The 24,699-nt window shown below is 37.2% G+C and overlaps 10 protein-coding genes across 15 annotated transcripts; 4 read left to right on the top strand and 6 right to left on the bottom strand.

The window, feature by feature from the left end:
- Window positions 1-413: 413 nt before the first annotated feature.
- LOC6493703 (uncharacterized protein C16orf52 homolog A) lies at window positions 414-1,402 on the bottom strand. Its single transcript, XM_001958232.4, has 2 exons — window positions 1,212-1,402; window positions 414-1,128 (listed from the first exon to the last, which is right to left on the bottom strand). Exons 1-2 carry the CDS (start codon window positions 1,315-1,317, stop codon window positions 728-730), a joined length of 507 nt encoding a protein of 168 aa, XP_001958268.1. The 5' UTR covers window positions 1,318-1,402; the 3' UTR covers window positions 414-727.
- A 357-nt stretch (window positions 1,403-1,759) lies between these two features.
- On the top strand, window positions 1,760-5,992 carry LOC6506249 (putative uncharacterized protein DDB_G0271606). Of its 3 annotated transcripts, none has more exons than XM_044714466.1 (6): window positions 1,760-1,871; window positions 2,352-2,539; window positions 2,593-2,639; window positions 2,693-2,830; window positions 2,881-3,021; window positions 3,074-5,992. In XM_044714466.1, exons 4-6 carry the CDS (start codon window positions 2,748-2,750, stop codon window positions 5,688-5,690), a joined length of 2,841 nt encoding a protein of 946 aa, XP_044570401.1. In that variant the 5' UTR covers window positions 1,760-1,871; window positions 2,352-2,539; window positions 2,593-2,639; window positions 2,693-2,747; the 3' UTR covers window positions 5,691-5,992. The 3 variants fall into 3 exon arrangements, with proteins under 3 accessions (XP_044570401.1, XP_044570403.1, XP_044570402.1); XM_044714468.1 differs by lacking the exon at window positions 1,760-1,871 and having other exon boundaries at window positions 1,991-2,539; window positions 3,074-3,528; window positions 3,592-5,992; XM_044714467.1 differs by lacking the exon at window positions 1,760-1,871 and having other exon boundaries at window positions 1,991-2,434.
- LOC6493702 (cadherin-related family member 5) lies at window positions 5,981-7,724 on the bottom strand. Its single transcript, XM_001958230.4, has 2 exons — window positions 7,330-7,724; window positions 5,981-7,273 (listed from the first exon to the last, which is right to left on the bottom strand). Exons 1-2 carry the CDS (start codon window positions 7,578-7,580, stop codon window positions 6,043-6,045), a joined length of 1,482 nt encoding a protein of 493 aa, XP_001958266.2. The 5' UTR covers window positions 7,581-7,724; the 3' UTR covers window positions 5,981-6,042.
- A 763-nt stretch (window positions 7,725-8,487) lies between these two features.
- On the top strand, window positions 8,488-10,485 carry LOC6506250. Its single transcript, XM_001958229.4, has 2 exons — window positions 8,488-9,192; window positions 9,257-10,485. Exons 1-2 carry the CDS (start codon window positions 8,652-8,654, stop codon window positions 10,393-10,395), a joined length of 1,680 nt encoding a protein of 559 aa, XP_001958265.2. The 5' UTR covers window positions 8,488-8,651; the 3' UTR covers window positions 10,396-10,485.
- On the bottom strand, window positions 10,484-11,617 carry LOC6493701 (N-acylneuraminate cytidylyltransferase). Its single transcript, XM_001958228.4, has 5 exons — window positions 11,442-11,617; window positions 11,193-11,383; window positions 10,936-11,140; window positions 10,710-10,877; window positions 10,484-10,656 (listed from the first exon to the last, which is right to left on the bottom strand). Exons 1-5 carry the CDS (start codon window positions 11,513-11,515, stop codon window positions 10,548-10,550), a joined length of 747 nt encoding a protein of 248 aa, XP_001958264.4. The 5' UTR covers window positions 11,516-11,617; the 3' UTR covers window positions 10,484-10,547.
- Window positions 11,618-12,062: 445 nt separating this feature from the next.
- On the bottom strand, window positions 12,063-13,725 carry LOC6493700 (flightin). The gene is made up of 4 exons (XM_001958227.4): window positions 13,630-13,725; window positions 12,862-13,131; window positions 12,638-12,793; window positions 12,063-12,578 (listed from the first exon to the last, which is right to left on the bottom strand). Exons 2-4 carry the CDS (start codon window positions 13,125-13,127, stop codon window positions 12,443-12,445), a joined length of 558 nt encoding a protein of 185 aa, XP_001958263.1. The 5' UTR covers window positions 13,128-13,131; window positions 13,630-13,725; the 3' UTR covers window positions 12,063-12,442.
- A 714-nt stretch (window positions 13,726-14,439) lies between these two features.
- LOC6506251 (neuronal calcium sensor 2) lies at window positions 14,440-19,213 on the top strand. 2 transcript variants are annotated; one of them, XM_001958226.4, is made up of 6 exons: window positions 14,440-14,521; window positions 15,532-15,592; window positions 16,422-17,037; window positions 17,112-17,255; window positions 17,924-18,052; window positions 18,142-19,213. In XM_001958226.4, exons 3-6 carry the CDS (start codon window positions 16,927-16,929, stop codon window positions 18,316-18,318), a joined length of 561 nt encoding a protein of 186 aa, XP_001958262.1. In that variant the 5' UTR covers window positions 14,440-14,521; window positions 15,532-15,592; window positions 16,422-16,926; the 3' UTR covers window positions 18,319-19,213. The 2 variants fall into 2 exon arrangements, with proteins under 2 accessions (XP_001958262.1, XP_014764695.1); XM_014909209.3 differs by lacking the exons at window positions 16,422-17,037; window positions 17,112-17,255 and having other exon boundaries at window positions 14,441-14,521.
- On the top strand, window positions 14,442-20,171 carry LOC6506252 (neurocalcin homolog). Its single transcript, XM_001958225.4, has 6 exons — window positions 14,442-14,521; window positions 15,532-15,592; window positions 19,138-19,237; window positions 19,310-19,428; window positions 19,489-19,677; window positions 19,746-20,171. The coding sequence occupies exons 3-6, from the start codon at window positions 19,168-19,170 to the stop codon at window positions 19,938-19,940; spliced, it is 573 nt and encodes a 190-aa protein (XP_001958261.2). The 5' UTR covers window positions 14,442-14,521; window positions 15,532-15,592; window positions 19,138-19,167; the 3' UTR covers window positions 19,941-20,171.
- A 135-nt stretch (window positions 20,172-20,306) lies between these two features.
- Window positions 20,307-22,377, bottom strand: LOC6493699 (4-aminobutyrate aminotransferase, mitochondrial). 3 transcript variants are annotated; one of them, XM_014909011.3, is made up of 6 exons: window positions 22,228-22,377; window positions 22,082-22,170; window positions 21,891-22,027; window positions 21,629-21,800; window positions 21,410-21,572; window positions 20,307-21,349 (listed from the first exon to the last, which is right to left on the bottom strand). In XM_014909011.3, exons 1-6 carry the CDS (start codon window positions 22,242-22,244, stop codon window positions 20,386-20,388), a joined length of 1,542 nt encoding a protein of 513 aa, XP_014764497.1. In that variant the 5' UTR covers window positions 22,245-22,377; the 3' UTR covers window positions 20,307-20,385. The 3 variants fall into 3 exon arrangements, with proteins under 3 accessions (XP_014764497.1, XP_014764498.1, XP_032309734.1); XM_014909012.2 differs by lacking the exon at window positions 22,228-22,377 and having other exon boundaries at window positions 21,629-21,820; window positions 21,891-22,011; XM_032453843.2 differs by lacking the exon at window positions 22,228-22,377 and having other exon boundaries at window positions 21,871-22,011.
- Window positions 22,378-22,429: 52 nt separating this feature from the next.
- On the bottom strand, window positions 22,430-24,639 carry LOC6493698 (4-aminobutyrate aminotransferase, mitochondrial). The gene is made up of 5 exons (XM_001958223.4): window positions 24,478-24,639; window positions 24,296-24,420; window positions 23,945-24,116; window positions 23,724-23,886; window positions 22,430-23,548 (listed from the first exon to the last, which is right to left on the bottom strand). The coding sequence occupies exons 1-5, from the start codon at window positions 24,512-24,514 to the stop codon at window positions 22,585-22,587; spliced, it is 1,461 nt and encodes a 486-aa protein (XP_001958259.1). The 5' UTR covers window positions 24,515-24,639; the 3' UTR covers window positions 22,430-22,584.
- Between the last annotated feature and the right edge of the window lie 60 nt (window positions 24,640-24,699).

Genomic DNA, 24,699 nt, shown 5'->3' on the forward strand with positions numbered 1-24,699 from the left:
TTTTTATTGACAAGGGGATTTTGTTTATGAGACTGTCGAATGGGAAAGAATTTTTTAATTTCTTCGACTCTCATTTTACAGAGTTTTCTGTAAGCGGAGAAGAGCTGCTGGGGTCAGCAAGAGCTGTTAGAATTTGTGAGGCAAAGGAGCTTGGTCAGCATTCTCGGATCGCGATGGGATCATGAATACATAAACATGGGGAAGGCACAAACACCCAGTATCCAGACAGTGTTTTTCATTTCAGTTGCCGTCGCGACCTTCCAGAGGAAGTATGTATATGCTCCTAAAATTTCGGCCTCGATTCGATTTTAATATACTGATTAAAAGCGGTTAAAAAACTTGTTCTTTTTTTCTGTGTTAATAATTTAAGTAAATTATTCAAACACTAACTAAATTGAATTTTCAAATGGAAATTACAAAAAGTGAAGAAGTTTTTAATAATTTTTTTCTGTTATAAATGTAAGTTTCTTTCACAAAAAACTGTTGAAATTCGTAAAATACAAAATAATTTTAAGAAGTGATACAATGTTTCTATTTAAACTAAGTCCATTGGCTTATGTATATATATACAAATATTCGACTTAAAAACCCTAATTAACTAAAAGCCTTAAAAACTAGGGAGATTGCTGGTGTTGAGTATAAGAAAGATCAGAGAGAAACAGAAGGTATAACAAATCACAGAGCAAACGGCAAACAATATCAAAAAGTGGCCAATGCTGGCGCGTCTCTAGAAATGGGGCAGGCACACCTTGCCGGCAAACAGTTCCGAGACCACCGTGATCCAAAGCGCTAGAACGAACAATATGTAGGAAATTCCAATCTTGAATGTGTTAGGTAGTTGGTAGGCCTGGCCGCCGATCTCCTCTACGTGGAAGCCCAGCGGAAAGACAACTGCTGCCATGCAAAAAAGCACCATTGCCGTGAAACCCACCCAGCGGGCGTAAGGAATTACGTTTCGGTTGCAGGAGGATGAGGCCAGCAGGATAACTGTTGTGGTGACACAAATACAGCCAGTAAAGATGCAGATAAGCGCAATGAACCACTCCGGTTGCAGATCTGGTGTATAGCAGACTTGTGGCCGATTATATAGTGTCATGCAGGTCCACATGAGTCCAAGCCGTATATCTCCTGCAAGGAATAAATAAATTTAGTCTGCTTGAGGCTTTTCTGATGATGAGATGGACTTGCACTTCCGTATGTCTTGTACTTACCTGTTCCCGACTCTGTGATGATCCAATCCGGTAATGCCAGGCTTACAATGGCAAACACGTCGGCAGCCATGAACAAGGTAGCACTAATTGTTGTCAGTTTATCCATTTTAAAGGTATTTTTTGTTATTTAGTTTCTATATGCTCTTCTGTTGTTTTCTGCTGCTGTTCGAGATGGTAAAAAATACTATGTTCAAGTATCGATATATCGATTTACGCAGCCGATAAAATATTTCGATATTAAAATTATGAGCGCTCACATTTAAATTTAATAATGTTTAGAAGACAAAAATAGATAAAAACGAATTTTTATAATTTAATATATCTATAATTAAACAAAAAATATAAGCTAAAAGCTTAAAAGCACTTTAAAAGGTTAAATATTAGCTCGGGAATGTGTTATAAAAGATTCTATATTCATGTTAAACAATAAAGACTGTTTTAATTTTTAACAAGAACAAATATTTAAAACAATCAAGCAATCCATGGAATATTGTAATCAAAGTAGGCTTGGAAATTAAAATCATCATTAACCTTACAACCTTTGAACTGAAAATAAGTTACTTCAATCTTGATCTGAGTGAGAAGCAGTTATCATTGTGCTCTTAAAAAGTTGAAAAAAAAATTTAAAACAAAATTTTGATTCGAAATTTTGAAAAAAAGGTGAGAAAAATTTTGAGATCTAAATTTTGATTTGAAAATTTGAAGAAAAAAAAGTACATTTTATCTCAAATTACAAAATTTTAATCCGGTTTTCCGTCGGCGTATAAAAATAGAGTTACGATTCCAATTATACTTGAAGGAATTGTACGCGGCCACGTCACATGGCGACGCTGACGTGTCCTTAGTGCGTCCAGGTTGACCCAGGTTATGCGACACGCCGTGTGTCCTGTGGGGGGTGTTCGGTGGTCGGCGTTTATATCTATCCGGTGCTATCTACTCGACCAGTGGTCTTTGGCCCCTTCAATGGCCCATAATTGCTGGGCCAGTAGCTTGTGGGTCTGGCGCTGTTATCGCTCAGCCGGCCATGTAATTCTTTTATTATTAGCAAATTTCATTTGCATTCATTCCCTTTTCGGATGTGAAACTGGACGCGTCTTAGTTCTGAATATGTTTATAATCCAAAATCGGTTTTCGTTGCAGCGATTCAAATCCTAGATATAAAACTATACTGCCGCTAAACCCTGTGCAAAGCAAAAGGTTATCCCAATTGGAGAAGTTCTAAGGTGTGTTTACAAACAAATATCGTATAAATAGGATTTATTTCTGACTATTGGATCGAAGCAGTAAGGTAGCCCCTCAAATCCCCATAAGTGAAGGATAAATATACCGTTCGTTTATCCATCAAATCGTTAAACTCATATTTCATTCTCATTTTTTTTAGTTTATAGCTCACCTAACAAACTTATGAACGCTGGTATTGGACCCAGGGTAAATTGAGATCATTTCGCACTGTCAGACTATACTAAAGTAATTTTTTCCAGGTTTGGTTATACACTACGGTCCCGGAAACTGTTTGGAGTCACATCGCTGCGCGACATGATCAGAGCCGATGCGGAAACCGTACTTCATTCAGATTCCGGGACCCAACCAATGAGTGAACATCAAACGGCTAACAACGGGTAAGACAATCATTTTTTTTTAACAAATTAAGTTTTTAATTTGTTTTTAGAAATTCAAAATGTATGCCAAGTGCTCAAGCTGATGATTTAAAACAAAAAACAGTTCATGATAAAGAGAAATCAGCACAAATTCCTAAGAAGGACGAAGTAACTAGACATCTTGTTTTGGAGGAAAGACATTCATTGTCCCTGTAAGTTTAAAGTTTAAATGTCGTTTTTGAAATGCTAATCGATGCCTTCCAGAGCTGAAACGAAGAAACGCCGAGCCAGTGTCTACTCTGACGAACATCTTTTCATTCCCAAGCAATTAGCCCGAAGTGAACTTCAGTTCCGGACAAGAAATTTTTGCAATACTACATCGAAAAAAAGAGATTGTCATCTGAGGATGCTGAAGTATCCATTAGATTCAAAACGTGTTCGCTATGTGGCAGAAAAGATGAAAAAAGTGCAATCTGTTAGCGAACAACCAGAATCTGAAAAGCCACAGGATACACCATCAGTTATGGAGGAAATCAATACCGTCCACATAAAACAGGAAGAGTTTTTCAATGATTCAAATAGCCCGGATTTGCCATTGAGTATGCCTGATTTGGACACAGAAACCGAAGTCGTAAAGAACCAACTACCAGATAACGAAGACTGTATAACCTTATTAGATTTGGTCAAGAAAGAGGTCGAGGATGAAGATTCATCAGAGGGTATGAATAGAGAACTTCTGCAAAGTCAGAGGCAAAGTGTGATAATGTCTAATTTTACAAAAGGTCAGCATTATCCATATTTACGTTGGCATAATCCAGAGGAAGAAATTAAAATGGAAGTTATGGACGAATGTCAGGGTCAATCGACACTGGAAAATCCTACAACAACTGAGGGAAATGATAATCATAATGAGGTAGCAGGACAACAAGAATTTATTCAGGAATTATCAAGTCCTCAAATAAGCGACAAAACCGAAGAGGCACAGATTTATTTACAAGAACCAGTTTTAGAGGAGCAACCGGTAGAACTGGACCTACACAACCCACAAGTTTCAGATGGAATCCAACATGATATGCAGATCAAACAAAACGTGCAAATAGTGCAGGATCTAGAGCTACCAAGGATGCCACAGGATCTGCAAATGGAACATATTTTACCAGAGCCCGAGGTAATAGACTTTTCCCAGAATGGATTATCGCAAAGTACAAGCACACAGTATGTTGCTGAGCTTCCCACCTCAAGTATGAATACATCTTCAGGACAATCAACACTTCGTCAGCATTTATTGCATCACATTGTGCGACCGACTTCCTTTAATCAGGATGTATGCCAATCCACTAGTTTCAACAACAATGCTATTGAACGTATAAATCAAAATATTAGGACTCCCCATTATGTGGAGACGCCAGCTATTCCCATTCACCCGTCACCACTTCAGTGGAACTCTCACAACTTTGCGCACAAGCCGCAATTGGCGCAGCAGCACCAGGAACTGCAACGGCAACAGGAACTGCAACGGCCACAGCAACAGCAACTACAACTGGAACAGCAACAGCAACAGCAACTGCAACAGCAACTACAACTGCAACAGCAACTACAAGTGCAACAGCAACTTCAACTCCAACAGCAACAACAATTACAACAGAAACTAGAACAGCAACAGCAACTTAAATTACAACAGCAGCTAGAACAGCAACAGCAATTACAACAGCAGCTAGAACAACAACAACAGCTACAACAGCATCACCAAATACAACATGAGCAGCAAGACCAGGAGCAGCTGGTACAGCAGCAATACCAACATCCTCCAAACTTACAGCAACATGAAATTATGTACAAACAGCAACAAAACGACCTTCAGCTGCAGGAATTAAGATTATTACATCAGCGCCTACAGTGCCGGGAACATAATGAGCTAGTTGAGATAGGGCTGTCATTGACACGAGTTTATGAGGAAAGACTTTCCTATGAACTAAAACATAAGGAAGAGAAGCGTTTGTACCAACTAAAAATGGAGCAAAGCAAAAAGGTAGAGGAAAAACTAAATGCAGATAAAGAGCAATTGCAGCGGCAGATGAGAGCAGAACTCAGAATTCTAGAACAGCGTATAGCAGATCAGCAACGACAGCAAGAGGAACACGCCTTGGCTTGGCGTCAGGTTCAACAACTTCGTCTGCAACAGCAGCAACAGCTACAACAGCAACATCAGCAACATCGACATCAACAACAACATTCACTGCAACAGCAACATCAACAACTTCAACAACAGCAACATCAACTACAACAGCAACAAAATCAACAACTTCAACAACAGCAACATCAGCAGCATCAAAAACAGCAGCAGCAGCAACATTTTCAACAGTTACTGGTACAACAACAGCAACATCAGCCAATTTTAGAAAACGCGCACAAAAATTTGCGCACTCTCCAACATCAGCAACAGCATCTCCAGCAACATGGAGTTTTCCACCAGCCTTCAACTTATATGTACGCCTCCAACTTTCAGGAGTCCATAAACTATCAGCAATATCAACAAGTGGGACTTCCGGTGGAGTCCCATGTCCCAGATCCCACAACTGAATTTCAAAGTCGGTTATGGGTGCCACCACCCCCTTATTGCCCGACGAGCAGCAAGTCCTTGGAGGAGACACCCAAGGAACCACCAAAAAAAACTCGTCAGCGTCGGAAAAATACCGAAAAACGAGCAACGGTTGCTCCTTACACCGCTCCAATCGTACAATCCTTGCCACCGAATAATCCTGTCCAAGGTGATACAGCGCAACATTCGGCAGCTTCAGTTTCTGAATATAGGAACGAAAATATAACAACTGTGATGGAAAATTACGTTTCAAACTATTTGAACAAGAATATGCACTCTTAGACACAGAAAACAGTAATTGCTTGTGATGCTAGATTTTAAGATATGATTCAAAAAGTTCAAGGATATCTATAGCATATGAAAAGAACAAATGCTGCTTTAGACGTATTATTTGTTTCCTTACAGGATTAAGACACACAGTTATGTTATTATAAATTAACAATAAAAACAATATTACACCTATATGTATAGATTTTGTTTTTTATTTTCAATTGTAGTACTTTACTATTAAAATTACTGTGATTCCCACCTAAATATTTAGATAATTATGGAATGGAAATAAAAGAAATAAATTCATATTGCTAGTTGATGTTTATTGTATTTGAATTCTATGGGGGTAGCAGGTCTGATATATTTATCGGTCTGAGAACTGTCTGCATCTGCTCTCTCTCGAAGGTGGACGCAGCAAGCCGGGATGCCAAGAGCAACTGGAACAACTGGGACAATTGCAGCGCGGGCAGTGCCAGCAATTGCCGCATTTCATGCACACATTGCCAGATCCGTGTTGGGCGGAAGATGGATAGGCGGGGTGGCTTTGGGCGGGTCCACTGCCGCCCCAAACGTCCTTGTTTCGCAAGCAAGACCTGCTGCGTTTTGGGCTAACTGAACGAGCTCTGGACGGAGCGGCAGCGGCGGTGGCAGTACTTGAGTCCGGTGGCACTGTCGAAGATGTTGCTGCCGGAGATGTTGTTGGTGGTGTCGATCTGGTGGCTGGTGGATCAGGTGGTGGTGTTACAGACGTGGAAGCTTCTCTTTTTGCCGGACCTGCAGCACACATTGTGGTGGCTGGTGGATCACAAAAGGTCACTGTATGCGTCGGTGCAAACAGTTGCAGGGACAGCGGCTGGGTTGAAGGAGTCGTGGCAGAGGAGTCGCAGCAGGACCTGTCCCGCTCCCGCCGTAACTCAGTGAGGAGGCGGGAAAAGGACAGGTCACAGGGCAGACGTAGGAATTGGGACGCCTGCTGCTGCTGCGGCGACAACTGCTGCGAATCCTGGCCAGAATTTGTTATAAGTGGTTGCTGCTGTTGCGGTATTGGCATCACTGGAACCAGATTAATAGCCTGAAGATTCCAAGCCTGTGCCGGCACCATGCCACAAAAGTACATGGGCTGTTGGTCCGACTGTTGGAGGCCGTTGGAGGCCTCCATGCATGAGGCAGTGTTGCCATTGTTGTTATTGGGAGCACCCATGCAGAAGATTTGCGGTAGCATTGCCGGAGTAGGAGACATGGCCGGTTCTTGTCGGGAAATCCCTGCTGACTTTGGCAAAGGCAACGCCCCTGGTGTCGGCTGCATCGGATGGGAAGGCATCGGTAGAGATTCATACCCTGTACAAGATCCTCCCAGCGGGCAGCTCTGGCAATGGAAACTGCATCCCGGCGATATAATGGGATTGGGACTTGAAATCGGACTAAGACCCTGGCCTGGACTCATGCCAACAAACGTTCCGGACACCCCTGATTGCGGCAAGGAGTAGCTATCGTAGTAAGTACTCATATTGGTGGGTGGACAGCAGGAGTAGAACATCTGTTTCTTGTACTCGTCCAGGTTGAAAGAATTGGGCAAGGGCACGTTGCAATCAATGCTTAAAAGGGATATATAAGACACTGATAATTAAGTGATAATTAAGTGGAAACTTACCTCAAACCCTCTGGACCTTCGGTAACCATGCACAGGCCCACTCTGGGAGGCTCTGCCTGCTCACACCTGGCACACATTTCGTTGTTGGTCTGCATCGGCAGGGGAGCAAAGCACATGTTGAACTGCTGTTGCTGCTGCTGTTGGGATGACTGTGGGACACCAGCTGCAGACTGTTGGCCGTTTCCGCATGTGTTTACCTTGGCCCCGGAAGGGACCTTGCAGCCAAAGTCGCAGCTATCCGAGCAGAACATCTTCCAACACTCCTAATAGGCCACACTTCTTTGTCCCCCAAAAGCCCTTTGCCACCCTTGAATCGGCTTGCTGCGGTTTTCTCAATTTATTACATTTTAATCCAACCAATAGAGTCGGAATTTGAAAAACTTCTCCATGAGAGTTTTCTAAATCAGTTTGCTAAATTTTTTGGAGAATCTAGGGATATGGATTTGTCACTTGAAAAATTTAGAAGGTATGGACTCTCTATACGCCCTACGGCAAACGCGATAATTATCGGATTCTTGAGAGGAATACCTTAAACGATTCGCAGATCGATTCTCCATAAATCTGCATCAAAAACAAACAATATAATTTTTTTTGGATTGTTTGTCAAATTTCCTGGAGGATGCCCTTCAAAAGTCATTGAAGCGAAGGCAATATCTTTGGCAAAAATCATCCGATTCTTGAGCGGAATACCTTAAATGATTTGTAGATCCTTTCTCCATAAGTCTGCATCAAAATCTGAGTACGTAATTTTTTGTGGATTTTTTGTTAAATTTGCTAGGGGGATGCCCTTCAAAAGTCTTCAAAGTGGTAAAGTCTTTGGTAAAAACCATCCGATTCTTGAGCGGAATACCTTAAACGATTTGTAGATCAATTCTTCATAAGTCTGCATCAATTTCTGAGTACCTATTTTTTTTTTAAGTTTTTTGTTAAATTTGCTAGGGGGATGCCATTCAAAAGTGATCAAAGTGGATGGAACCACTATATTGTCCCTATCGAAGGCAATATCTTTGGCAAAAATCATTCGGTTCTTTAGCGGAATAGCTTAAAATGAGCTTTAGCTTTAGCTGAGAACGTAAAATTTGTTGGATTTTGTCTAAAATTTTCTGGTCCCTTCCCTTGTAAAATCTATACAAATTCTGTGAAAATAAACATAGTAGACTGAAATTACGTTAAGATGCTTCAATAACTTTATGCCTTAACACGTTTCAGTTTTAATTTTTTGAATAACAGCAAAGTTTATTTCTCAAGCTGACATTAAAAATACACAAAATTAAACCAAAAATGGTTTAAAAAAAATTAAATACTTTGGCATTGAGTCAAAGATGGGGTCTCGGAGCGGCACTGAATGTGGAGGGAAAGTGCACAAGTCTAAAAAAGAGGATAATCTCAAATGCTGCTTCTTAGTTACGGTCGGCTCTAATGGTCAAATCGATATCAGTCCTCAGAAGTATCCCTATTCGGATAATCCATCTGTAGATGCAAAAGCGCTTAAGGAAAAGATACGTGACGGAAATTTATTGAAAGGAGCTTCCAAAAAGTCAAAGGCTCAAAGTAGGAAGCACAATCTAAACTTTTCTCTGCTGAAGAGCGAACAAAAACGTCTGAATTCTCTTTTAAATCGTAAAGCGGACGAAAAAAAAATATCAGAAAAGGAACAAATGGATGCCATTAAGGAGTCATTCGCTGGTATTAAGCCGTCTGGTATCTTGCGTGATTTTGTAAAAATTTGCAACAACGATCTCTCCAAAAATCAGTTTGAGAGGACGGAACCGCCTGATACCGTACCTGCTCCAAAAAACCCCCTAAAAGAAGAGGTCAGTCCACCAAAGGAGACTCTGCCAGTAAAGGACAGCAGTAGTATGGGTAAGCGGTTTATTAAATAACATATTACTAAGTATTTAAAAATAAATTTAATTTTGGAATGCAGTTAAAAACGTTCCCAGCTTGCGAAAACTTTCCGAAAAGACAGCCGCTCAAGTTCGTCACAGACTTCAGAAAATGGCATCGATGGTCAACAATTCCAGATACGAGGGTGGCAATAATGCTGAGAATGCAACAGCTCAATTGCAACAACAGCAGCAGCAGCATGCCGCCAATGGTAACACCCAGCCGCATGTAACCATCAGTTTTATACCCATGAGCCAAAGACAAGCGCCATCGGCATCGGCGACCACTGTAATGTGTCCTTGCCAGCAATTTCTGGATGCTCCGCCCAGCAACCTTTCAAGTTGTTGCAGCTGCACCTGCAGCAATTGCTGTCCGTCAAGGCCACCGCCATACCGACCGATGCCCCCGGCGGCCAGCAAGTGTAACCAGTGCGGCTTTCTGGGGCCGCCAGTGCCCACACAGGATGCGAGTCACAGTTGTCCCTGTAGCACCTGTTCGCTGCTGAGACCGACTCTGTTCTCCAGTTGCTCCTGCAATAGCTGTCCCTTCTACACAGCCCCAAACCTACAATCCGCCCAGTCCCTGGGCTTTATGTCATCTGGCAATCATCTTGGTCAACAAATGTATCCATCCATATTGACGCCTTCTCCGTACGCGGGATTGGCACAAACACAACAGCAAAGTCTTCCAGTGGGAAGCGTTTATTACCCGGGGATAAACCACTGTCTCCACCCATCCATGCAGCCTAATTATAATCAGTGTGCGCACTGCCGGATGCATTTGCACCATCATCCTTATTGTCATTGTGGATCCTACTATAATGGCCAAAAGCAATATCAGCAGCAACAGCCAATCCCCCCGCCTAGAAAAGCAAAGCCGCTGAAAACTCAAGATGCAGCTGATGGGATGAAAAGTATATTTACCAAATTACCTCAAGATTTAGAACAGGGTCAGCCGACCGAATTCAACAACAAGAAACTTTCCAAGGATATGGTTCGTGAAAGTGGAGGTGGTACCAATAAGAGTGATCCCAATTCCCTCTACGCTGCTAGATTTGGACGCACTTGTCTGATCCTAAGACCCACTTCCACAGCCATGATGCCCCGTCTGCTGACCAAACGAATTAGTCGCTACACTTCCGTGGTGGCCTGGCCAACATCCACACCTAAAATAAAATAAACAAAAATATAGGAACAAAAATACAAAACCTCTACATTAAAACACAATAAAGTTCATATATTCCTCAAATAGGAAAATAAAAAAAACCTTCTTAGAAATATTTGTTTATTGGGGAATACAACAAATTAATCAAAAGGTTTTAAAAACACTTACTACAAATCACTTTTTGTTCTACTACTTAAAATATACTTCGCCAAAGTAAGGTCATGGCTAGAATCAATTTCCAGCCCGTCTTCAACATTAATTTCCACAATAGAGCATCTAAATACAGTTTATAAATTAATTAATATTAATATAAGTATAACGTCTGTTACCTATTGTTCTGTAAAAGTCCCCTATCGACCAGTTTTCTCTTCGAAAAATAAAACATTCCTGTTTCCACAATATCCCCTTTCCAGTCTTGACGTCTTGGTCTGGACTCTAAATTAAAATCTGCTGGAACCAAGGAATCATTCACTTCCTTCCATCTTAAATAATGTGATCTGTAAATAAATTTATTTACTTTTAATCTCTTAATTTAAATGTCCTTCTAATTCGTACCTTTTAGCAGCAAATACGCAGTCATGTGTCTTAAATTTTTTTACAGCCTCTTGAATGTATGTGGATTTTAAAAACACAGAAGTACATTGAAAAAGAGCAAAATCTTGAATTGTGCTCTGGACTTCCAGAAACTCTTTTATTGCGTCTATAGACGGGGTATCATCTTTAGCCAACTTTTCAGGCCGATCGTGTATAATAGCTCCATCTAAATTATATTTTATTTAAATAAATATAAAATTTGTCTTTTTAAAACTTACACTTTTGTGCCTCCAGGGCGATTCTCTTGTCATCTGTGGAAACCCATATGTGTTCAAAACATGCTGAATTTTTAATAGTTCTGATTGTCCGGGCCAATAAGGAAGCCCCACCAACTTCCGCTAAGTTTTTAAGTTTAATGCCCTTGCTACCTCCTCTTGCTAAGATTAAGGCATGTATAATATTTTTGGAACTAAAAAAATCCGTATTATTATCTTATTTATCTTGAAATATGTTAAAAATAAACTTACCACAATTCTCTGCAGCTTATTTCGATAATAAAAATAAATAAAATCAATACTGAAACAGGCTTAAGTAAAAACATTGTGTTATCTTTCAGCTCTGAGTAAAAAATAAATAATGTTAGCTCGCTACCAGTTGCAAGAATTATCAGAAATAGGGTGAACCTTGAAAAATATTCTAGGCAAAATCCTAGAATTATCATAAAAAAAGAGTTTTTCAAATATTTATAGCCTTTGTTATGTAATTTATTTTAAGGTATTAAATCTTAAAATCAAAACAATTTTTCAAACCGTCAATTGTTCACCCTACTATCAATTTAAAAGCAACAAAGCATTAATTTACTTTATTAGATAATTTTAGGGTGACTGAAATCTCTCTGTGCAGTTAAAGCTTTTATTCTGTTTCGGAATTTGGATCAGTTTATACCTCCATAATTTCCTAGGGAACTCGAGTTTTGAAGATTATCCAGGATTATTAAAGGACTAATGAAAAGATGCTTCCAAAAATTAAAACTTTAAGAGTAAAAAAAATATAAAAAACCATCAACTAGATGTTCCACAATTCCATTGAATTATTGCCCAATTTTCAGAACATAAAATTATCCCTTGAAATAAAATAATACACCAAAATATATATATTTTTATTATTGCACAGTTTTATTTAATTTTTAGCTTTAAAATATAAATTAGTTTTTTAATTTATTCACTTGACTAGAAACGAAGTAAATAATCTTAAAAAATACCATGTTTTGAGAGGTAAGTTGTGTTAATATATGTAAATATATATAAAAATATATTAACAGAAATTACGCTTGTAAGAAATATACAAAATATAATTATTTGTTTTTGAAAAGAGCTATCTGAAACTGTCAACCTCTTTTTTTTAAGGTTAAAAGTTGAGGTGGAGATGCGCAGATATACAACCGCCTAATATAATATTTCTATTAACTACGAGTGTTCATCTTTTTTAAGGATTCTATTATTAAATTAAAGTGCGTATCTTACGCTTACTAGAGGACACTGGCATACCTTTGGTTAATGTATGCCTTGGTGTGGTAATTATAAGTTCTTATGGAGGCCGCCAATGTTTGGATTAATTGCTTGTCCCTCTTTGCCGATGGAGCATACGAGTCAATGCCACTGCCACTACAAATTCATATATTATATAAATTAAAAAAAAAAATTACAACAAAAATATATGTCACCTGATATTCCGTGTACGAAGGACACGCTCCGCCCACGTCTGTGGTCTTGGTATTTCACGCGACACTCCAGTTTGTTTTTTATCAATATAGTCAATTACATCATCATAATAATTGGTTCTGTAGTTGTACATATATTTGTATTGGAGAAATTTGGGCCTGCAAAATATTATATAACATATGTTAGAAAATAAAATTCAGTTAAAAATAAAATATTCAAAACTAACCTAACCCAGTGCCGGTACAATTGCACTGGTTTCCTGTATCCATCATCTTCTGGCGGAGGTGGAGGAGGTAATGGTGCTTCTTCCTCGACAGGAGCAGCCTCCTCGTTGGCCGGGGTTCCACCCACGGCAACACTGTCGGACTTGTGGTCAGAAGGTGCTACACTGGGTGCTTTGGAGGGTGGATTGGTGGCCTGGTTGGAAGATGCCGATGCCGCCTGCTCCTCGCCGCCATCGTCGAAACCCCATGGATCTTCTTCGTCTGCCATATTACTAAAATTTTTCAGACATATTTAATATGTATTCTTAAGCTCTACATAAATTTGATTTTTTAACCCTAAATTCAATTTTTAGATTCAATATCCAAAGATTATTCATAAGAGTATAGGCCGTGATCAAAATTTTCCAAATATTTTTAAAAAATGTAAGCGAGAACTCAGTGTTACACTTTAGAGTTACATCATTGTTTATCATTGAAAGTCCCTGACACTTATTCTTGTATTACGTAACACCGCAGACCGAATGAACTAATTTATTTATAAATAACTTAAAAGGTTTTAGTGACACAACTACCTTGTTTAACTAAAAGTTCAACAATTAAATTAAATCCTTTTTCGGTTAATTGTTCGGTTTATTTCTACCAAATCAGTGATTTGCAAGGGATAAACCGATAAAAATTGTAATTATGATCAAGGGTGCCTCCTACTAGATCAATGCCTTTCAAAGGAAACTAGGATATGATAAAATAAATTGAAAATTCAGCACTGGTACCTTTACAATAGTGTTTATACTGGTATAAAAGAAAAAAGACTAAATGATAAAACGCTGGCCCGAAACCAATGCACTTAGAAAACTTAATCTAAATATAACGAGAAGCACAAACTATTCAAGTTGACATACATACACTTTTGTACGAAACTTAATTGTTCGAATTGCAATTAACACCTATGCATTCGATCGATTAGCTTAATAAGCTTCAAATTTCAAGCTAAAAGCTATTCCTATTTTTAAGGATTTGCTTAAGTCTTTGAAATAATAAACTTTTTAAATTCAGATGAAAATTTCAAACAATATGAATTGTTTTTATTTTGGAGACGAACTAATTTGAAGATTTAATAATGTTTTTAAACTAAGTTGTAAAGGCTTTATATGTATAAAGCTTGCTTTATGTATAAAGGCTTTAATGTGTATTTGGCAAGTATTTTCCTTTTAAATTTAAATTTAAACTGGATTTTAACCGTACCTCTTGAGGAACACCATCGTTCCAAAAGCATCGTGTAGATAGGTCCCACCATGACCCAGATCACTTGGACGATTCGGGGCTTCCCCCAAATTTAAATTAATAACCCTTTTTTAAGAGAGAACGTAATATAATTTAGCGACTTTTGCTTTTTAAAACAAAATTTTAAATGCTGAATTTAAATAATTAAGAGGCTAACAACCTTGCTGGACAGGCCAAGTAGTGCTGCCAACTTATTTCAGCCACCAGTGCTGCCAGATTTTTAGAAAATACCAAATACTACGCTAGCTTTGCCACCCCTAAATTTTGTTGTATTGATTGTGTTTTGGTCGAATAAGTTTTTATTGCATTTGCGAAAAGTGGTTCTGCTTAATTTATAGGTAGCGGAAATGTGCCTAAAATCAATGTGCTGTTCATATCCAGGTAATACACGTCCGCACACTCGGAGACAACTGAAAATCAAGTGAATATGTACATACAGCTAATTTTGCTTGCATATACTGCGTGTACATATGTATGTATATGTGTTCGCTACGCATATAAATATCAAAAATAACAAAATTTAGGACGGATTTATATTGGAAATAAAAATGCATACACATGTCAACCGAGTGAATTTCGTCAAATTTGTGGGCACGTGACTACGCACAGCATATATATAAAACAAATTCAATATATGTGTGTATACATGTAAAAAAGGCGAAACAATCTAGCTCATTTAAATAATAATGCCGAGCCGGTTGTATTTCTATATGCATTTACATTTTTTAACAAAAAATAGTGGAAAATTTATGTAAGCATGTGTCTCGGGAATGGAGTAAAAAGGTGTTCCCAAAATGCATCCATCTCTGAAAAAGTTACGCATCTTTACTTAAAGTAATTAATATACTTCAGGTTCAGTTGTATTAAAAATTTGTTAATTTATTACAATAAATAAACTTATTAAATAAAACTCCAAAGAAAAAGAATATGTAGGCGCGGGTCGTGTTTTTTTTTTCTTTTTTGCGTGACACGCAGGCGTGTGCGTATGCCAAAATTCGTCCAATGTATTCCCCGCTGAAAGTGAATTTGTAAATTGATTGCAATTTGGCCGTAGTGACCAGGAAATTCGGTAACACCGAACAAGGTCCTTAATCCATGACCTAAATCTCACACTCTCTAGTTCGTAAATACAATTTCTAAAGTACATTTTTCTGGGAAACAACAAAACCATTAGCACCCTCGGTGAGATCGTAGACATTCCTATAGATTTTATTATATCGGATAAAAATATCTCGCGAATTTAATGCTCAAATGAAATAGGTATTTTTACGTTACTTTGAAAAAATTCAAAAATGAGCTGTTATAATTTCTATAAATAAAAAATAGTATTAAAATGTATTGTTTCAAATTGTTGTAGCAAAAAATTCATGTTTATTCGTTTCTTTCAACAGCTTACTAACCCGAATGAGGTGAATAATGCTTCTTGACTTGGTCGACGATAAATTGTCTAATGTAAGTGAAATATATATCTTAAAACTTAGTATAAATATTAATAATATTCGTGCCAAGCTTAAATGTAGCCTAAAATGCATGATTAACCAACTACCTAAGCAGACGATTAAACTCATATTATTTTATTAAATATTTCCAAAAATGTGTGTAAAAACCCCAATAATTTTATGTATAATCTAATCCATTTTAATACGGATGCCAATAAAAATAAAAATATAAATATTAGTGTCATATACCCTTGCAGATTGTTAAATTTTGATCGAATGTATCTTCGATCCTTCGTTTTGACTGATTTGTCGGTTATGAATTGTCGGTGTCATCATATTTCAGCAAAATTTTAAGTTAAAACAATTAATTTTAAATGTAAAATTCGAAACACTTAAAATATTTGTCTCGTGTTTGTGCAATAAACTGTCAAAATTTCTAAATAAAATCGATCGTTTGCACTATTTGGTCATTGATCTTTTTTTGTTCAGAAGATGGTGGTCCTCTTCGTGTGAAGATTTCTTTCACGGGCTCAAAAATAACTTTTCCACGCCGGAATGGTCTGATAAAGTATTTTAATTTGCAGCTCCGCATCGCTTTACATATGTATATATATATTTATATAAATAAATATTTAATAACAATAAATCGTACTTAAAAATAAAACTTTGGCTTAAATTTGATTGGTTTTTAATTACCTTTAAATCAAAAGCGGATAGCAATAAAGCCAACTTGCTAATATATTAAAAAAAAAAAGCTTAACGCTGGGAAATAAGTTTATCAAAAGGGAAATTTCCATAAATACTTATACCTTCTTCTTTTTAAATTGTTTTATTTTTTATAGCATTGTGACTTTTTGTGAATTAGAATTTATTTTAAATTAGATGAATTAAAAAAATAAAAAAACCAAATTAAAAAGGAAGTTATTGTTGCAAATAACGTTGGCAACCCTATTTCCTTCCTTCAAAAAGTCCTACCGTGTACAGAAAATTTGGTTAACCAATAATAGTCCTGTATAGAGACAATTTCCGCGCATGCGCCTGATCCATTTGATTAGTCCTTCGGTACACATCAGGCTTGAAATATACAAGTTAATAGTCAAGTACAATTTTGCTTATTATTATCAAGAAAATTTTATAAATGAGTCGTTCGTTCAACTATTATTTTTTCGTGCCACAATTCATACATATCGTTAACGTAATGCCATACAAGCGAAATTATTGATTTGGAGTTTTTCTGTCCACCAATAACATTAAGTCAAATGTACAGACCAGGCAAAGCAATTTAAACAAAGAGAAAATTAAATAGATAAAATTTAGATCCTAAAAAGTTATAAACAGTGAAAAACAATGGGGTGCTTGAGTAGTAAAGACCGTTTAACCAAAGAGGACATGGAGTTTTTAAAAACCCATACGAGATATGACGAAGCTACAATTAAAGAGTGGTATAAAGGATTTAAGGTAAGTACATATATTACATCAGGAAAAAACCATTGAAATGATGTGTGTTTGTGTTTCTTTATTAAAATATATAGCAAGATTGTCCCAACGGCCGATTGACGCCAGCGAAATTTGTCGATATGTACAAAATGTTTTTCCCATCCGGGAATGCGGAAGAGTTTTGCGACCATGTTTTTCGTACATTCGATATGGACAAAAATGGATATATTGACTTTAAGGTAATTTTCCATCAATTACTCATTACTGGGGGCTCTCCCACACACACAGCACAGAACCGTTTCAAAATACTGCACTGTACTGGATGGAATTGACTTTTTCAAAAGAAATAGGTTAATATTTAAATGAGGTATAAAGGTCACCTTACATTTAATACACCTGGCGCTACAAACAAAGAAATCCGCGTGTTGCCAAAGGTACATATATGTGCGTGTTAGGGAGGGAATGGGCTAGATTTTTCTTTATCCGAAATTACTGTCGGCTTGCCTTTAATCGTTGCCCGAGGTGACCAGGTGCAATAGAAGTAACGCTGACGTTATATTTTCATTAGATTTTTTTTTTATGACGTTTGAAAAGCTGTTATGGCATATTTGGACACCCATCGGTTTGACTGTTGATCGGGAGGAACGTATGTATATATCTGTATATATATTGTAAATGTGATAAGTATGCATATAGTGTTGTTTTATTATGGGCCTGTAACGCGCATGGTACGTTAAATAATAAATCAACTGAATTAATAGCTGACATTTTAATTTATTCGGCTGCAGTATATTTTGACGACAAGTAAAACGGCTTAATACCTTTTAATCATCTGCTAAACGTTGCAAAAAGACAAACTTAAATATTTATTTTCATCATTAATATTGTGAACTGTTTTATTTTTTAGGAATTTTTACTCGCAATAGACGTAACTTCAAGCGGAACACCGGAAGAAAAACTAAAGTGGGCCTTTCGAATGTACGATGTCGATGGCAATGGTGTCATAGACATACAGGAAATGACCAAGATTGTTCAGGTAATCATCCAGTCGAAAGCCTCTTCATCCCAAAGTCTCGTTAGTCCACAAGCTGAATATTCAATTATTAATGCCAATTTCTGTTTTAGGCAATTTATGACATGCTAGGAGCGTGCTCATCTAATCGTCCAGCTGACTCAGCAGAAGAAAGAGCAAAAAATATTTTTGCAAAAATGGACGAAAATAACGATGGTCAATTAACCCAAGATGAGTTCTTAAAAGGATGCTTGCAAGATGAGGAGCTGTCTAAAATGCTGGCACCATAAACAATTATATCCTACAATATGTGTGTATTTGATGAAATCAGTAATGAAATGTATAAATATTTAATTTATATTTCTTATACTAAAATTAAACTACTATAAAACTATGAAATCATTAAAATTTTTGATTGTACTTCATTAAACAACATATTAATGCATTCATCTATTTTTAGTTACTAGAGTTGTGATGCATATAGTGTCGATCTTCATAGTTATTCTTTATCTACCCATTAGTGCATACTTCATATACATTTAATAGATGCTGTTTATAGACAATTGGACTCTTCTTTTTTGCCAAAAGGCCGGCAGGCTTGAACTCGTATAAACTGGATAATTGTGATGTTTCTGATCTGGGGAAAATCTAATTGGTTTACTTGATCGAAAATATGTCAACTGAGTTCGGGCTTGTGTGTTTCACTTTTGGATTGGGGAACAATGTTTCGCTTATAGTTATACATCTGCTTATATATATATAGTAATATTTGTATTGATTTAGTTATTGTAAAGCTAATATGGCTCACAATGCTTTTAGTTTATCTTTGATTTATGAACAAATACTATCTACTATTTAACAGATATATATTAAATAAAACACAATGAATGGTTTATCTGGCGCAGTGTTATTTGCGTCGTATTTTGGACTGTTGATAATACTTAAGGTACCACCACAGAATTATTGGCAACATACATAAAATAATATGAGTTATATCGGTCTGCAAGGGTATTTATCTTCGGTACCCGATGAGAAATTTTGTTGTTGTTTGTTAATGAATATATGTTTTAAAAAGCAAAGTTTAACTAAATAATTTATTACATTTTAAGATTACTGTATAATGAAATTATTCTGCCACAATGGGAAAGCAAAATAGTAAACTTAAACCCGAAGTTTTGGAGGACCTTAAACAAAACACAGAATTTACAGGTAAAGTTAAAAGTTTTAATCAAAAAACATTTGTATGAAACTGAATTTACCAATATTTTTCTTTTATTTTAGATGCTGAAATTCAAGAATGGTATAAAGGCTTTCTTAAGGACTGTCCAAGTGGGCATTTGTCGGTAGAAGAGTTTAAAAAAATATATGGAAATTTCTTTCCATATGGCGATGCCAGCAAGGTATTTTAAACAGTCGTTTATTTTAGACTATTTTAAAATTTATTTTTTCCCAATTTATAGTTTGCAGAGCATGTGTTTAGGACATTCGATGCAAACGGCGATGGCACTATAGACTTTAGAGAGTTTTTGTGTGCACTTAGTGTCACATCTCGAGGCAAACTCGAGCAAAAACTTAAATGGGCATTCTCAATGTATGATCTAGATGGAAACGGATACATATCTCGACAAGAAATGCTAGAAATTGTTACAGTAAGATGCTAATTTTTAAGAAATCTATATCATAATCCTATTTGTATTAAATATATAATGTTTTTTAGGCAATATATAAAATGGTAGGATCGGTAATGAAAATGCCAGAAGACGAAAGTACTCCTGAAAAACGAACCGATAAAATCTTTCGCCAAATGGATCGAAACAAAGATGGAAAATTAAGTTTGGAAGAGTTCATAGAAGGAGCCAAAAGTGATCCATCAATAGTTCGATTATTACAGTGTGATCCGCAGTCCCATTAACTAAATAACTATTGAAAAGCAAGCAATAATCATTTAAACGTGTATAGAGTAATTGCGAATTAAATTGTTTTGTTTCAGTATGGCCATTATATATATATTTCTTTTTAATAATAAACAATTCTTATAATATTAAATTATATCTAAATAATAATATCTAATTATGACCGTTCCAAAACACCCATGTTGCGGTTTTAAATTTTTCATAATAAAGTGATCATAAATTAAGCGTTATTGAATAAAGTATGTGCTTCTTAAATGTTAAAGCGTAAGTATGACTAGATGTTTTTTAATTTAATTGGTGAGTAGTTGGCGCCAAATGGCAACTAGTTATCTCGGAAAATGAGGAAAATGTAAACAATATCCATATCCATTTTACAGAGTCACTTTATTTAAGATTTTTCAATTTAATACATACAAATTTGATCAGCACGGTATTAAAATGTTGTTAAAGACATTTTAAAACTTTATGAAAACGATCTAGAAATATGTCGACATGTTTTTTTTTGAAAATCAATGCGGGCCGAAATCGAATGGAGCTTTCACCAGTAACTCCGACTTGGATGCCAACCTTCTTCAGGGTGACAACAATTTTCTCTCGCGTGGCTGCATTGGAACAGGTTGTGGCCAAGAAGAATCCTCTTCCGCGAGTGGAATGCAGTAATTCTTTAAATTCCTTCTCGATAGACATCAAACCTTCTTTGAAATACGCCCCAGTCTCATTAACATTCTCCAACAGCTTCTCTTCCTCAATAACATGAATGATTTCTTCGAGGAGCAGCAATTTTGAAGGATCACCCATCCAGGTGTGAAAAATCCTGTATGGCTCCCTGACGACAAATTCGTCCTTGTGAAAGAACCCGCCCATTTGTAACTTTTTGCTAAAGGTTACAATATCCGGGGGCCCGTCTAAATTGAAGTGTTCATGGCACCAGAACTTCCCAGTAATACCACCACCCGTTTGAACTTCGTCTACCAGAAAGGCAATTCCTTTTTCCTTGCAGATCTTCTGGAGGCCTTTGAAGAATTCAGCAGACGCTTCGTTGTCGCCTCCCTCGCATTGAATTGGCTCGACAATAATCCCGGCGACTGGGGACTTGCAAGCAGAGCTGTCGATGAGTTTCTTCACTTCAAGGAGTCGGTTTTTGTCTTCCTTCTTGTTGAAATTTTCGTTTTGATCTAGTGGATATTTGTATTTGGGAAACGTTGCCACAGGCCAATCAAAAGCTGGGTAATCCAGTTTTTGTATATAGTTGGTATGTGAAGTCGAAAGGGTGCCCAGAGTACGTCCATGGAAGCCTCCTTTGAATGAAAGGATGCTTAAATTCGGTGAACCTGGGGGCTTGTTTAACAAGGCTGATTTCTTGTCTTCCTCAGATGGACAATTGTCGCCGCGGAGTTTATTACGGTACCTGTAAAGAATATAAACAAAACGTACTTCCTAATTTATTTTATATTTACTAAAATCTTACCAAATAAATATGGCTTTGTATGCATTTTCATTGGAACATGAACCGCACATCATGGTAGTTATTTTGGAAAGTCCTTTCGGAGCTATAGTTTGCAACATATTAGACAGTTTATCTGGCCAATCCTTTCCAGGAGTAACACCTAAGGCAGGTCTATTGATCAATGCTGCAAAATAAACACGCATAATAAATATAATTAAAGAGGAGAGTTTTAAAGAATACCTTTTAAATTTTGGTCATTTTGAAAAACTTGGAGCAGCTTGGGATGATTGTAGCCCAAGGGTAACGTCGATATTTGTGTGTAAATATCAAGTATCATATTGCCATCTACGTCACAAATATAGTTTCCAAAAGACTTTTCATAATCCGCAAAAAACTCAACAGTTCCCGCCGCCTAAATCAAAGATATATCTCCTTAGATACGTAAAAAAGTGAATTGTATATCCTGCGAAGGGCAAACGCACTAATAATAATACTTATCCACCTGAATAGTTTCGAGTTTCTTTTTTAGAGCAATTGATTTGGGTCCAGGTATGTCCTTCGATTTTAGAACAGGTTCCTTGGGCTCACATAACAGTGGCGCTTCGCTCTTGGCGCTTTTGGTACTGAGTGGATGAATTCCTGAATTATCGTTAATCATTAACTTTTAATTATTTTTTTATAGGTTTTATTCACCATAAGGGACCAACGAAATCGACCGAATACTTTTAAAGGCTATTCGTGTGTATTCTCGAGTAGTTCGAAATATGTTTTTAGTTTGAAAACTAAAAAAACGCAATTTAAAAAACAAAAACTGATAGTTAGGGAGCAAATGAACGCACCTTCTGCGCCTCAACATTATTTAAAGTTAAAATAATGATGATAAATCACATAAAAAATTTAGCGTTTTTTAAAAATAATTTTTTTCAGAATATAAAACTACTATTAATAAAAGTTCCCAAAAAATATTGACATTTTATTCAATGTTTCGAATAAAATCATTGCCTACGTTACCTTACTTAACCCACATAATAAAAAAATGCCTTTAACAGAAGGAAAAAATAGATTCATTTTATTATTTATTTGTAACATATATGGATTTGCAATAGAGGTCCGCATGGATGCACTTTTTTCTACTTCTATTTGCAAGCAATTTCAATTTTCAGAGCACATTCAATTCAAATATTTAAAAGTTGTTCTTAGATGGCCTTCAATACTTGGCGGAAGCGGTCCAGCACAATATTGGCGTGATATTCCTTGAAAATCAAAGCCGGGCGGAATCGAATGGAGATTTCACCGCATCCTCCCGTTTGGACGCCGTGCAATTTCAAAGCTCCAACAATTTGATCTCGCACCTTGGTGTTGGTGCAATTGACGGCCAAAAATGTGCCACGCCCACGGGTGGAGTTCAAAATATGAGGGAACTCCTTCTCCAAGCTCAACAATCCCTCCTTCAGAACCTTTCCGGCCACATTCACGTTGGCCAACAGACTATCTTCCTGGATCACTTTAAGGATCTCTTCGAGGAGCAGAACCTTGCCTGGATCCCCCATCCAGGTGTTGAAGATACGGTAGGGCTCCTTGGGAGCAAAATCATCGTTGTGGAAGTAGCCGCCCAGTTGCAGCTTCTTGCTGAAGGTAACCACATCCGGGGGACCGTCCAGGTTGAAGTGTTCGTGGCACCAGAACTTTCCAGTGCTACCACCTCCAGTTTGCACCTCGTCGATGAGGAGAGCAATACCGTTCTTCTTGCAAATGGCCTGGAGGCTCTGGAAGAACTCCGGAGATGCCTCATTGTCGCCTCCCTCACTCTGAATGGGCTCCACCACGACACCAGCCACTGGAACCTTACTGGCATATTGCTTAATCAAATCCTGCACTTCGCTTAGGCACTTTTCATCCTCCTTCTTATTGTACGCTACGTTTTCCTCCAAAGGATATTTGTACTGTGGAAACGACGCAATGGGCCAGTCAAAGGAAGGCACATCCAGTTTGTGGATATATTTCGAATGTGTAGTGGAGAGAGCGCCCAGGGTTCGCCCATGGAATGCACCCTTGAATGAAAGAATACTTAGTTTGGGAGCTCCAGGAGGAATGTTGATCATGCAGGAGTTTCTCTCCTGATCGGTAAGGGGGGTATTTCCACGGAGTTTGTTCTGATACCTATCAAGGACAAAAAAATGCACATATATTTTTTTAGTTATGGAATTAAGGTTTTAAGAACAGAAGTATCGACGCTTTCTGGTAACCATGGCTCCCCATTGAAAGCTTTTTCTCATTTATTGATTTAAATATTTTTAAATAATAATCATAAATCTTGGTTTTTCTCAAAACTCACCAAATGAAAATGGCCTTATAGGCATTTTCGTTGGAACAAGAACCACACATCATGGTTGTAATTTTATTGAGCCCCTTGGGAGCAATGCTCTGTAAAACAGAGTGCAGTTTTTCCGGCCACTCCTTACCGGGGAAGACACCGAGTGCTGGTCTGTTAATCAAGGCTACAAATAATCAATATTATATACCTCTACCAATCATTATAAATCAAAATCATCTCACTTTTAACATTCTGCTCGTTGTTGAACACATTGAATAGCCTGGGATGATTGTAACCCAGAGGTACGGAAGAAATTTGTGTGTAAACATCCAGCAATATATTTCCATCAACGTCGTGGATATAATTGCCAATGGACTTGTCGTAGTCAGCAAAGAATTGGATGGTTCCGGTGGCCTATAAAGAAGCAATTTACCTCAATAAAGACAGGCTGCGATGTCTTAAAAGTTATTTTTATTCCCTATTAATGATCTCTATGACCTGAATAGGAAAACCTCATACGATTTCGAACTAATCTATATATATTTATAAATAATCTTTCATATCTCACGTTAGATAAAACCTATCATATTCACCTGCACGGAATCCAGCTGCTTTTTAAGCTCGACTGATTTAGGACCAGGTATCGATTTTGTTTTTACGACGGGTTCCTTTGGCTCAACGCTGGTGGAGTACTTCAAGGTACTCAACCGATATAGACCTTTTTAATAGAATTACGTTAAATTTAGTTAAGATTAGGAACAATGTCTTTCCTTACCTTGTCTTGTCAGGGAATTTAGCCACAAGCTCCGCATGGTTACTGTCGAGTGCTCCCGGGTTAAGTGAAAGAAATGTTCAATTGGGAGGCAATCGAGCCCTAAAACTTATTTATTAAAGAGAAATGTATATTTACAGAATACAGGCATATAATGCCTATGTATTCGGGTGCAAATGAATATCCGTACACTTCGGCGCATGCACACACTTACAGTTTGGAACT

This window comes from Drosophila ananassae, chromosome 2R (assembly GCF_017639315.1).
Source record: "Drosophila ananassae strain 14024-0371.13 chromosome 2R, ASM1763931v2, whole genome shotgun sequence".
In the NCBI taxonomy this organism is placed as follows: domain Eukaryota; kingdom Metazoa; phylum Arthropoda; class Insecta; order Diptera; family Drosophilidae; genus Drosophila; species Drosophila ananassae.